This window comes from Nicotiana tabacum, chromosome 6 (genome assembly GCF_000715075.1).
Source record: "Nicotiana tabacum cultivar K326 chromosome 6, ASM71507v2, whole genome shotgun sequence".
In the NCBI taxonomy this organism is placed as follows: Eukaryota; Viridiplantae; Streptophyta; class Magnoliopsida; order Solanales; family Solanaceae; genus Nicotiana; species Nicotiana tabacum.
In genome coordinates, this window is record NC_134085.1 from 98613496 (window position 1) to 98628023 (window position 14528).

Genomic DNA, 14528 nt, shown 5'->3' on the forward strand with positions numbered 1-14528 from the left:
ATAAAAGTAAATAAAGGTGGGATTTCTTTTTCTAAAAAAATAAAAGCAATTTGTAAGTGGGATTTCTTTTAATTAAAAAAATAAAAAAATAATAAAAAAACAAATCTGAAAATTTCGAAAATTTTGCTATAAATAGAAGAGAAAATTTAGGAAGAAGGGGTGGAAAAAAAAGAGGAAAAACTAGATAGAGAGAAGAAAAAAAGAGGGGGCGGAGTGAGAAGTATACACGTGATTTACATTCTGGATACACTGAATATACAGGGGCAGAATTCATTTTGGAGAGTTTTGAAGTTGAAAAAGAATAGTTACTGTTTCATTGTCTCGCTTAAGATCTGAAATAGTCAGAACCTTCCTGCCTTTTACTTCTTCTCTATACTTGGAGTCGTTTATAGTCTCCTGGGTTTTCTACTATTCCTACTGTTACTGGTCTATTCCTGTGTTGCTGGACTGTCGTTGTTGTGCTACATTGTTACTACTGTTGCTGCTTCTCAGCTTCATCTTCTCTTGTTTTCCAATACCAGGTACACGAATGTAATACTAGTTATTGTAAGCTAAAAATGTGGAAGCATGAATACATATGAAGAATCGAATTTTGAAGTTTTAATGTCGCTTTTTCTCTGTTCCTTTTATTGATTGTATTTAGGCTATTTTATGTATTAATGAATAATAATTGGAATAAGAGAAAATAACATAAGTTAGTCTTTAATGAATCGGCTTGGCAAAACGGGTTAATTCACTAGCTATGAAGGTTCTAAGATTATCAACAGTAGGTTAATTGTGAACAAGTACTTAAATTTAGCTAAGGCATGAATTTGAACTAAATTTCGTGAATTAGGTATTAAGGCATGATTTGAGTTCAAACAAAATTAGAAGAACGTTTAAGTCTAATAAACTTTCTATTAAGCTTTAGTAATTATGGTTAAATCCAGTTTCAAATGGTTGTGAATAATTAATTCCAATAGTTTTTTTTATATATAACAATGCGAGCTTCAATCTAACTATATTTGATTCTTTTGAATATTAGTTGTCAAATTTTTATTTTATTTATAATTTCGAATTTTTTTAGTAAAATTCTTGTTCATCAATATTTGTATTAATATAGCAATTAGTATGCCATGCTTTCTTAAATAAAAAAAAGCTCGTAATTAATTAGGATTTTCTTTATTTATTTTAGAGACTAATTTTAATAGAAAAGATGTAGTCGCTTTAGGATTTGTCCATTTAAAATAAATGAGATGAGCCTCGCCTAGTAAAATATATAGATTGCGGGGCCCTCACAAATGTATGTGTTAATTACTTAGAACTCGGGATCGGCCGCTTAGCGAACTTCACGGCCTTTTCTCAAAATAACCCTGCGCTAGTCGCTTTAGGCGCGTATTTAATAATGTTATCTCCTTAAACTCGGGTGCACATTTATGTGACCCAAATCCAAATCTCAACGAAATCGAAATGTGTCTCTAATCACGGGTACATTGATTGTGACGTGGTCTGAGATGTATTTCCATGACATTGCAAATTCTTTTTAATAATGAATGAGACGAGCCTCGACAAACAAAAAATGCACAAGCTGCGGGGCCCTCTAAATGTATATATTAAAATACTTAGAATTCGAGGACAGGCCGTTTAGCGAATTTTACGGCCTTCCCCAAAATAACAAGACGCTAGTTGCTTTAGGCGCGCCTTTAATAATTTATTTTCCTTAACTCGGGTGCACATTTATGTGACCCAAATCCAAATCTCAACCGAGTCGAGATATGCCAAACAACTACGGGTATTGATGTAACGTGGTTCGAGATATGTTTCCACGACGTTGCAATTCTCGTAAAATAATAATAATAAGTAAGAAAGCGGTAAAAAGATAAAATTTTGCACATAAGTTCATATTTGTATAAAATCAGATAATCAAGCCGAATATAACAGTTGAGCGACCGTGCTAGAACCACGGAACTCGGGAATGCCTAACACCTTCTCCCGGGTTAACAGAATTCCTTATCCGGATTTCTGGTGCGCAGACTGTAATATGGAGTCATTCTTTTCCTCGATTCGGGATTAAAATTGGTGACTTGGGACACCCTAAATCTCCCAAGTGGCGACTCTGAAATAAATAAACGAATCCCGTTTCGATTGTCCTTTAATTGAAAAAAACTCCCTTGTACCCTCGCGGGTATGTAAAAAGGAGGTGTGACACTATGTACACCCGTAGGAGTAGACTATTCATGAATAGCCCCTTCTCCATATTTCATCATGTACAGGTAAGAAATGGCTCTCACAGGTTTCTTATGACCTTTACAAACTCAGATACTCCATTTCTTTATTTACTGTTTAACATTCAAACTGAAAACCTTCTTCTAGGAGTACTAAAGCCAAAATCCATGATCGGACAACGTCATTTGTTTTCGTTCTTGTGCTGAAAGAAAGGGTACAATCTGAGTAACCAGCATTAATTGGGTGAAAATTATTTGTGCTCCTCAACTTTACTTTAAAATTAGAGTTTGCTTTCATTTTGAACGCTAGTCAAATTATAAAGTTGGGAGGTATTAATAATTTTTAGCGCAAAGTTGAAAGATTACTTAAAACCATAATATTTGGTAATGAAAAATAATATCCGCACTCAATATTTTTACTAATCCAATATATGCAAGACATATATTTTATATATAAACATTTATAATTTATAACAATAATTAATTAATAGGTATTCTACTTTAATTTATAATTCTTTAAATTAAATCATATTTAATTTGATGTAAACACCACTCTAAGTACGAGTACATTGTTTTATGTTCAACTGGCCATCAGATTTACAGTCGGTCAATGTCTCTCCAAAATACTCCTCCCAAGAGTTAATTATTGGTTAAATGGAACACAAATGTTTAGCTGCTTAACATCTTGATGTCCAAGAGATATGTCGCAATTTAGTTTTGTCACAATCAAAAAATTCATTGCTTTTAGGATTCCCAATTTATCATCATATATCACCGTTAGTAAAGTCGCAAAACCCATTACCTTTGTCTTTATAAAGACATGTGAATAAGGTACTAAGGCCTTGTACTTAATGGGAGTCTGAATCTTAATTATTTAGATCTCAAACATTAAGTGAAATTGTTTTTAAAGTCTGAATTTTAATTATTCAAATCTTAATAATTAAGTATGTTTGTTTTTTTTACTTCACAACTGCTTAATGTATCTGAATAAATTTGTATGATTAAGATCTATTATAGAGACTTAATTTCATTAAGATGCTATCATCCATATTCATTATTAACTGACGTCACCGCCTGCCATTATCAACTACCATCATACCACCCACCACCACCATACTCAACCACCACCACCACCATCATCTTCAATCATAGATGACACCATTATCGACTACCACCACCCACTATCCCCACCACTCCCACCACCATCATTATCAACCACAACCAACACTCGTCCACTTCAACTAACACAACTAATCATCCCATCACCAACAACAACCATATCTAGCACTGTCCGTCATTATAAACTACCACCACCTTCCTCAATCACAACTACCACCATCACCCGTTATTATTAACTATCACCACCCACCACCACCATCCTCAATAATAATCGCTACCACTACCAATCACCACTAGCTACTGCCCTAAACCACCACCATCAACAAAAATTATCACCAACTACCGCCTCTAGTCGGCATTCACAAGCACTATTGTTAGCCATCACTACCAGCAACTATCATATTTTAAAAAATTATAGATTTTATTGATAGAATATTAGATTAATTAGTATTTCATTTGAATTTTATATTTATTAATTTCAAATAAAGATAAATTCTATACATTAAGATATTAAAAATCAAACAGTCTTAATCATTTAGTATTCAGATCTTCATACACATCTTAATATTCAGATGTGTATTCAGATTCAAATATGTTAATCTTAATACACATCTTGATATTCAGATGTGTATTTAGATTCAGACGTCTTAATCTTAAAAAAAATAATGTCTTGTAGTTTTTATACTTTAATTCATTGGGGATAATGAGATATGCAATACTTGTCTGATCCAGGTTAACTGTATATGCTTAGTTAACTTAACCATGGTTAGATTAGTAGTAACTATAGTTAAATGTTAATGTGGTTAATATGGTACTTAGTCGGTGATTGGTGGTTTTAACTGTAAGAGTGTACAATGTTTGGACATAACAGAAAATTGAGATTTTTTCTCTTATCTCTCTCTGCTCTGTTCTTCCTCTCACGCGAGAACTGAGTTCTTCAGTTTATTTCTGCTCGTGCAAATTCATAAAATTGACATGGTATCTTAGAGCATTTAGACGATTGAATCTAGAGATTTTCACTAAAAAATGTTGAAAACGAGAGGTTCGTCTTTCATTTCTCAAAATTTTCAGTCGAAATCATCAATTACTCGCTGGAACCCTAAATACTCATGGACGAAGACAAAGTCACATATCAATCTAAGATTGTGATAAATCACAATCATCTGTTGTATTTGCATCCTTCTGACACACCATGAGCATTATCTCTTGGCTTTCATCTGCTAGGAATGGAAAACTATACGATCTGGAGCCAAGCAATGGAAGTTTCGTTGCTTACGTGGAACAAATTAGGGTTTATAAACGGGTCAATAACTCGTTATACTTATGGAGATAAATATGCAAATATATGGAATTGCTGCAATGCTATTGTGAAATCGCGGATTAAGCATAATGTGAGTCGCGATTTGTTGAGTGGAGTATTATTCCGGTCAAGTGCATATGCAATTTGGTTGGATCTTTGGGAACGTTTCGATAAAGTGAATGCATCACGAATATACTACCTACACAGGGAGATTTTTACATTGACACAAGGTACATACTCTGTTTCAGTTTATTACACGAAATTAAAAGACTTGTGGGATGAATATGACTCGATTATGCCTCCTCCTATTTGCTATGATAAATTGAAGAAATTCACTGAACATCAGGAATATCAACATTTATGGCAATTCCTAATGGGATTAAATGATGGCTATAGCCAAGCACGTAGCCAAATCTTAATGACATCTAAAATTCCTACAGTCAATCAAGCTTATGCTATGATCCTTCAGGATGAAAGTCAAAAGTTGGTAGCAGGAGGTAGTTACTCTGTTGAGTCTATAGATCCTACAACATTATTTAGTTCTAACTTGGTCAAAAGCAAAGGAGAAACTTTAACATTGAATGTAATTTCTTTCACTTGAAAGGCCACACGAAGGAAGAATGTTATAAGTTGATGAAATGTGATTACTGCAATAAGAAGGGACACTTGAAGGCCAATTGCTACAAACTGATAGTCTATCCAGCAGATTTTAAGCCTCTGAAAAGAGCTAATATGGTTGAAAGTTCAAAGAACCAATAGATCTGACCTTCTTCAATCATGATGACTCAGGAGCAGCACAATTTAGGACCTATGCAAGGATTTACCTCTAAGCATCATACTCATTAGGAACAACAAAACTTAGGACCTATGCAGATGTTCACTCCTAGACAGTACAGTCAGATCCTAAACCTATTGAATAAGGCATCCGTCTCTGATTCTTTTGCCAATACGCACATGGCAAGTAATATCACTTATGAACAAAAGGCTGATGAGAAGTGGATAGTAGATATCGGAGCACAAAACATATGGTTAGTAATGAAAAAATTTTACATGAAAATTTGTTAGTAGGTAATGCAGGAAATATGCAGCTGCTTATTGGAGAATCTACTAAGTGTCACATGTTAGTATTTGTCAATTAGATGGAGGTAATACCATTAACAATGTCTTATGTGTACCAGTTTTCAAGTTTAACTTTTCGTCTGTTTCTCAATTGACAAAAGCTGTAAACTATTGTGCTGCATTCTTTCCAAATTTTTGCATCTTTCAGGATCTCTTCACTGGGAGGGTGAAGGAGATTGGTAAAGAGGAAGAAGGCTTATATATGCTGCATTCTCAAAGAAGAAACAAGAATACAATTAGATCCTTAGTAATGGCTGCACACATGAATAAAGCTGAGCTATGGCATAAGAGGATGGGACATGTTCCTGTTTAAGTTCTCAAGAAGATTTCTAGTCTTAATAGCAATAGTGGAGCAGAAATAAGCCCATGTGGCAAATTTCCATTAGCAAGGCAAGCTAGGATACCTTTTCTAATTAGTAGTAGCAAAGCAGATCATGTTTTTGATTTGATACATATAGATGTTTGGGGACCCTATAAAGTTCCTACATATAATGGAAAGAGATATTTTCTCACAATGGTTGATGATCATTCTAGGTGGATTTGGATTTTCCTGTTACATCTTAAGTTTGATGTCATTACAGTCCTCAAAAATTTTATTATTTTGGTGAAAACTCAATTTCGTCGAATGATCAAGTGTTTTAGGTCAGATAATGGTTCTGAGTTCTTCAATCATAATTGTGCTAATTTGTTTCAAATGCATGGGATTATACATCAAAGCTCATGTCCACACACTCCTCAACAAAATGGAGTACTGGAGAGGAGGCACAAGCACATTTTGGAAACTGCAAGGGCTATCAGATTTCAGGGGCACTTGCCAGTGAGGTTCTAGGGTAACTGTGTGGATGAAGCTGTGTACGTAATAAATAGGGTTCCTTCTACCATTCTAGGAAACAAATCACCTTTTGAAGTCCTATATGGGAAACACCCTTCTTTGTTACATATGAGGATCATAGGGTGCCTGTGTTTTGCAACTAATCTTCCAAGGGGTGATAAAATTTGCACCTAGGTCTATGAAGTCAGTGTTTCTGGGGTATGCAAGTACACATAAGGGATATAGATTATATGACATTGAACACAGGACATTCTTTGTTAGTAGAGATATGATATTTCATGAAGATATATATTCATTCCAAGGTTTCAGTCAAGATTCCTCTTTTTCTATAAATGAGTTTTAGAGGCTTGATTATCCTACTGATCAGCCTCCTATGTTCTGCCTTCCCGTGATAGAGAAAGGGACAACTTAGTTCCACCTGCATCTCCTACAATTGTTGAGCTTGTTCCCAGAAGCATTAATTCATCACCAGCTACTTCTATACTGCCACTTGCAGAAGAATTAATTGTTGAGAGACATGAAGTACACACAAGTGATACTGGGAAGTTGAGAAGGTCACTAGAACTACTAATCCTCCTATTTGGCTTAAGGATTACATTGGGCCATAACAAAAGTCAATTCTTCCACTACAGTTTAATGTAAATATCTTATTGGTGATCTTATTCAGTATAAAGGATTATCAGCTTCATATCAGGCCTACATAACTTTTTTGTCTTCTGAGATTGAACCAAGTTCTTATAATGAGGTTGCTACGAATGTGAAATGGATTGAAGCTATGAAGGTAGAGATACAAGGGTTGGAGGACAACAAGACATGAGAGGTGGTGCCATTGCCTCCAGGAAAAAGGTAATTGGATGCAAATGGGTGTACAAAATCAAATACACATCCATTGGGGAAGTTGAAAGATATAAGGCTCGATTAGTGGCTAAAGGAAATAGTTAAAAGGAGGGACTGGATTATCAAGAAACTTTTCACCCGTAGTTAAAATGATTGATGTCAGGTATATAGTCTCCATAGTAGCATCCAAAGGATGGACTCTCTATCAAATAGATGTTTATAATGCTTCCTTGAAAGGAGATTTGGAGGAAGAAGTGTACATGACTTTACCCCAAGGTTTCTCTCACATCAACAAGGGAAGTCACAGGTGTGCAAATTGCTTAAGTCACTATATAGACTCAAGCAAGCTTCGAGGCAATAGAATATTAAGTTTACCACATAACTTCTTAATTCAGGATTCCAGCATAGTCATTTTGACTATTCCCTATTCACTATGAAATATGACTCTCATATTGTAGTTGTTTTGGTCTATATTGATGACCTTCTGATTACTGGTGATGGTGCAGACCTTATTTCTACTACCAAATAGATTCTACATCAAAACTTTAAAATCAAAGACCTGGGAGAGTTGAGGTATTTTTTGGGCATTAAATTTGCTAGAAGCAAAGAAGGGATACTGTTGCATAAGAGAAAGTACGCTCTTGAGCTCATCTCAGATGTTGGTCTTGCAGGAACTAAGCATGTTCATGTTCCCGTCGAGATAAATCAAAAACTCACCTCAATTATATGTGATGATCACCTTGGTCTTAAGGATGATTCCTTTCTTGAAGATCCTGGTGCCAATCAAAGACTGATAGGCAAACTCCTCTATTTGACAATTACAAGGCCAAATATCTCCTTTGCTAAACAATGTCTAAGCCAGTTATGCAAGCTCCCAAGAGTTCTCACATGGAAGGAGCTCTTAGAGTGGTTAGGTACATCAAACAAAGCCTAGGTCTGGAGATTCTTATGTCAACTACTTCATCTACACAATTAAAGGCTTATTGTGATGCTGATTGGGCAGCTTGTCCTAATACCAGAAAATCAATCATTGGTTACTTGGTGCAGTTTGGTGACTCCCTCATTTCATGGAAGTCCAAGAAGCAAAGCTCTATTTCCAAGAGTTTTGCTGAGGCAGAGTATCGTAGTCTAGCATCAACATTGGCTGAGATTGTGTGGCTTGTTGGTTTGTTCAATAAATTGGGTGTTGCTCTCACATTGCATGTTCCCCTGCATTGTGACAGTAAATCATCAATGCAAATTGCTGCCAATCCTGTGTTCCATGAATAAACAAAATATATTGACATTAATTGTAATTTCATCCGTGAGAAAATTCATTTATGCTTAGTTCAAACAGTCTACTTGAGGTCTGCTGATCAACCTGATCATATCTTAACCAGGGGCTTAAGTTATAACGACCCGGATTTCCCACCATCGGGTGTCGTGATGGCGCCGACTATTGGAGCCAGGCAAGCCAAATTTAAAACACCTTTCCTGCTTTCTTTCAAACAATATAATAAACGAGACAAAATTTAGGCGGAAGACTTTAAATCTAAAGCAACTGAAAATCAAAAGTGCGGAAGTTTAATACACATCACTACCCAAGGTCTGGTGTCACTAGCTCACGGACTACTACAGAATACTACAAACAATGTCTGAAAGGAAATACATCATGTCTGTCTGATACAAGATGAACAAACGAAAAAAACATGGAAAGGGACTTCGGCCTGCGAATGCCAGCTAGGCTACCTCGAGAGTCCCTGGACTGAAGATAGCTCCCAGAAGTCCTACTGCTGTGGTCCGTAAGCTGCTCCCTAATCTATGCACAAAAATGCATAGAGTGTAGCATTAGCACAACCGACCCCATGTGCTGGTAAGTGACTGGCCTAACCCCGACGAAGTAGTGATGAGGCTAAACAGGACCTACCACAATTAACCTGTACAGATATATATACAAGTGCAAAAAAAAACAATAGAAAGATAATACAAAGTAAAGCTAGGAGGGGACATGCTATCGGGGAGTAACAGGTAAAAATGAAATATCGGAAATAATATATATATATATATATATATATATATATATATATATATATATATATATATATATATATATATATATATATATATATATATATATATATATATGATATATATATATATAAGTGGACGGCGTGCCACACGATCCCATAATATCATATATAAGTGGACGGCGTGCCACACGATCCCATAATATCATATATAAGTGGACGGCGTGCCACACGATCCCATAATATCATATATAAGTGGACGGCGTGCCACACGATCCCATAATATCATATATAAGTGGACGGCGTGCCACACGATCCCATAATATAATTCGAAACATCTGATTTTGTAAGGAGAGTCCCATTAGGGGAAATCAACAACATATCACTCTAACCCGGCAAGGGTACAACTAACAGCCCAAAATATCCCGACAAGGGAGAGTATATATATCGGTCTACGCATCCCGGTAAGGGAGTAATCACAACACATTCTCTTTGTAAATCCATTCTTCCTCAACTAACACATTCATGTTCGAGCTAACGCTCCAAAAGTACACCAATCACAATTTTACCTCAACCATTCACATTATATGAAACTCATCAAATAAACAAGGAGGTTGTGTCACGTTATTCGAATTAAAAGCAATTAAGACTCACGGTCATGCTAGACTCCGGTGCATAGATAACAGTCACCATGCCTATGCACCGTACTCCACATTAGCAAGTAGCAAATAACATCCTAATCCTATTCCATCAAGCCAAAGTTAGAACAAACACTTACCTCGAATGCTCCAAACTCAACTCACGCTTCTAGTATAGCTTTACCTCTTGATTCCACCACCAATCCACTCGAATCTGGTCATAAGTTACTTAATCACATTAATAATTACTAAATGAATCACTCCCCATGCATGAAAAATAAATTTTACAATGTTTTTCCCAAAATGGTCAAAAACACCCCCGGACCCACGTGGTCGAAACTCGAGGTTCGGACCAAAACCCGGTTATCCATTCTCCCACGAGTCCAAATATATGATTTGTTCTGAAATCGGACCTCAAATTGAGGTCCAACTCCTCAACTTGTAGAAAACCTAGGTTCTACCCAAACACCCAATTTCCCCGATGAAAATCTTTGTTTTGAAGTTGAAATCATGTTAAAAGATGTTAAGAAGTGAAGAAAATGAGTTATTCATTTCTTAGGTTTTGGGTTTTTGAAAAGTGGAAAAATGACTAAAAATCCCGAATTTATTCATTTTTTTCTGGGGGCTGGCGTGGACCGCACAGAAATGCACCGCGGCCGCGCCGAGGGAGGGGAGAAGTGGGCTCTCTCGGAACCCACCCAGCGCGGACTGCACTGATTTGGTGCGCGGCCGCGCTGGTCGACCCTCTGAACCCCACCACGCGGACCGCACAGAAAGCACCGCGGCCGCGTGGTTGCCAGCGTGAACCGCACGGAAATGGCCGCGGCCGCGCTGGGCCTACAACATCTGAACCTGTATATTTTTCTAAGTCTAAGACCTCCCGGGCCCTACTCAAAACTCACCCGAGCCCTCGGGGCTCCAAACCAAACATTCATATGATCTCGAAAACACCTTACGGACTTACTCGTGCGATCAAATCGCCAAAATAACATCATATACATAGGATCAAGCCTCATAATACATGATTTTCTTTCAACTTTCATAAAAACTCAAATTCCCCATTTTAAGTCCGAAACACGTCATATGACGTCCGTTTTTAGCCAAACTTTACAGATAGTGCTTAAAACATATTTAAGACTCGTATCGGGCGTCGGAACCAAAATACGGGCCCGATACCACAGTTTTCTGATCAATTTTCTTCTTCATTTTCCTTAATTAATTTCAGAAAACAATTTCACACAAAAATTCATTTCTCGGGCTTGGGACCTCGGAATTTAATTCCGGGCACACGCCCAAGTCCCATATTTTCTACGGACCCCTCCGGGACCGTTGAATCACAGGTCTGGGTCCGTTTACCCAAAATGTTGACCGAAGTCAATATTATGCATATTAATATCGAAATTCATCAAATATCAAATTCACATATTCTAACATAAAAAATTTTCGGCTACGCGCCCGAACTGCGCACGCCAATCGAGGCAACTAAAAGCAAGGTTTTCAAGGCCTCGAAAGCGTGAAACAAGGAAGAACTACGGTGATGACCCTTCGGGTCGTCACATTCTCCACCTCTAAAACAACTGTTCGTACTCTAAGGACAAAAGAAAGAAGTACCTGAGTCGGGAAATAAATGAGGATAACGGCCCCGCATGTCGGACTCGGACTCCCAGGTCGATGCCTCAGGAGGCTGACCTCTCCACCGAACACGCACCGAAGGAAAACTCTTTGACCTCAACTGTCGAACCTACCGGTCTAGAATAGCCACCGGCTCCTCCTCATATGACAGATCCTTTTCCAATTGGACAGTGCTGAAATCTAACACGTGCGATGGATCTCCGTGATACTTCCGGAGCATAGATACATGAAACACGGGATGCACAGCTGATAAGCTAGGTGGCAAGGCAAGTCTATAAGCCACCTCTCCTACACGATCAAGAATCTCAAATGGACCGATGAACCTAGGGCTGAGCTTGCCCTTCTTCCCAAATCTCATCACGCCCTTCATAGGCGATACACGGAGCAATACCCGCTCCCCAACCATGAAAGCAACATCTCTGACCTTGCGGTCTGCATAACTCTTTTGTCTGGACTGAGCTGTACGAAGTCTATCCTGAATAATCTTGACCTTGTCCAAGGCCTCCTGAACCAGATCTGTACCCAATAATCGAGCCTCTCCCGGCTCAAACCATCCAACTGGATACCGACATCGCCTACCATACAACGCCTCATACGGAGCCATCTGAATGCTGGATTGGTAGCTGTTGTTGTAGGCGAACTCTGATAAAGGCAAAAACTGGTCCCACGAGCATCCAAAATCAATGAAACAGGCTCGGAGCATGTCCTTAAGAATCTGAATAGTCCTCTCGGACTGACCATCCGTCTGGGGATGAAATATTGTACTCAACTCAACCTGGGTGCCCAACTCTCACTGAACCGCTCTCCAGAAATGCGAGGTAAACTGCGTACCCCGATCCGAAATGATAGATAGCGGCACCCCATGAAGGCGAACAATCTCCCTGATATAAATCTCGGCTAACCTTTCGGACGAATAGGTGGCTGCAACAGGAACAAAATGCGCTGACTTGGTCAGCCTATCAACAATGACCCAAACTGCATCAAACGTTTTTCGAGTCATCGGAAGTCCAGTAGCGAAATCCATCGTAATCCTCTCCCACTTCCACTCGGGAAGTGCAATCCTCTGAAATTGACCACCAGGTCTTTGATGCTCGTACTTAACCTGCTGACAATTCAAACACTGAGCCACATGCACAACGATGTCTTTCTTCATCTTACGCCACCAATAGTGCTGCCTCAGATCTTGATACATCTTCGCGGCGCCCGGGTGAATAGAATACCGAGAACTATGGACCTCCGCTAAGATCAACTCTCGAATCCCATCAACATTGGGCACACAAACTCGCCCCTACAATCTCAATACACCATCATCATCTAAGGTTACTTTCTTGGCACCTCCACGCTGCACTGTGTCTCTCAAGACACACAAATGGGGATCCTCAAACTGCCGCTCGCGGATACGCTCTAATAGTGAGGAACGAGCAACCGTGCAAGCTAACACTCTGCTAGGCTCAGAAATATCCAACCTCACAAGACGATTGGCCAAGGCCTGAACATCCAAAGCAAGCGATCTCTGGCTGACTGGAATATAAGCAAGACTACCCATGCTGGCGGACTTCCTACTCAATGCATCGGACACGACATTGGCCTTCCCCGGGTGGTATAAGATAGTAACATCATAATCTTTTAGCAACTCTAACCACCTCCTCTGCCTCAAATTCAACTCTTTCTGCTTGAACAGATACTGAAGACTCTTGTGATCAGTGTAAACCTCACACGTCACGCCATATAAGTAATGCCTCCAGATCTTCAAGGCATGAACAATGGCTGCCAACTCGAGATCATGAACCGGATAATTCTTCTCGTGGATCTTCAACTGCCTCGAAGCATAGGCAATGACTTTGCCTTCCTGCATCAACACTACACCAAGCCCAATACGAGACATATCACAATAGACCGTATATGGCCCTGAACCTGTGGGCAAAACCAATACCGGTACCGTAGTTAGAGCCGTCTTGAGCTTTTGAAAGCTCGCCTCACACTCATCCGACCACCTGAACTGGGCACCCTTCTGGGTCAATCTGGTCATAGGGGCTGCAATGGATGAAAACCCCTCCACGAACCGACGATAGTAACCTTCTAACCCCAGGAAACTCCGAATCTCCGTAGTTGAAGCTAGTCGAGGCCAGTTCTTGACTACCTCTATCTTCTTCGGGTCTACTTGAATACCTGCTGCTGATACAACATGACCCAGGAATGCGATCGAACTCAACCAAACCTTGCACTTTGAGAACTTAGCATACAACTGACTACCCTTCAGGGTCTGAAGAACCACTCTGAGGTGCTGCTCATGCTCCTCCTGACTACGGGAGTATATCAGAATATCATCAATGAAAACAATCCTGAACCAATCCAGATAGAGCCTGAACACTCGGTTCATCAATTCCATAAATGTTGCTGGGGCATTGGTCAACCCAAATGACATGACCAAAAACTCATAATGCTTATACTGAGTACGAAATGTTGTCTTAGGGACATCAGACGCCCTAATCCTCAGCTGATGATAACCAGATCTCAAATATATCTTCGAGAACACCCTCGCACCCTGAAGCTGGTCGAATAAATCATCAATCCTTGGTAGTGGATACTTATTCTTAATTGTAGCCTTGTTCAATTGCCGGTAATCGATGCACATTCTCATCGAACCATCCTTTTTCTTAACAAACAACACCGGCGCACCCCAAGGAGAAACACTGGGTCTAATGAAACCTTTCTCAAGCAAATCCTGCAGCTGTTCCTTTAACTCTTTCAACTCCAGCGGGGCCATACGATATGGCGGGATAGAAATGGGCTGAGTGCCCGGGGACAAATCAATACAAAAGTCGATATCCCTGCCGGGCG

The 14528-nt window shown here is 39.0% G+C and overlaps 1 protein-coding gene across 1 annotated transcript; it reads left to right on the top strand.

Annotated features, from left to right (window-relative positions):
* Window positions 1-4549: 4549 nt before the first annotated feature.
* LOC142181950 (uncharacterized) lies at window positions 4550-6055 on the top strand. Its single transcript, XM_075255663.1, has 4 exons — window positions 4550-5120; window positions 5228-5358; window positions 5470-5651; window positions 5749-6055. Exons 1-4 carry the CDS (start codon window positions 4550-4552, stop codon window positions 6053-6055), a joined length of 1191 nt encoding a protein of 396 aa, XP_075111764.1.
* The last annotated feature ends 8473 nt before the right edge of the window (window positions 6056-14528 follow it).

Bases quoted from the DNA above. Each gene is read 5' to 3' on its own strand.
- LOC142181950 (XM_075255663.1), top strand. From the start codon at position 4,550: ATGGAAAACTATACGATCTGGAGCCAAGCAATGGAAGTTTCGTTGCTT. The intron at 5,121-5,227 runs GTAGTTACTCTG...TTCACTTGAAAG, and splicing joins TCAAAAGTTGGTAGCAGGAG to GCCACACGAAGGAAGAATGT. The intron at 5,359-5,469 runs GTTGAAAGTTCA...CATACTCATTAG, and splicing joins CTCTGAAAAGAGCTAATATG to GAACAACAAAACTTAGGACC.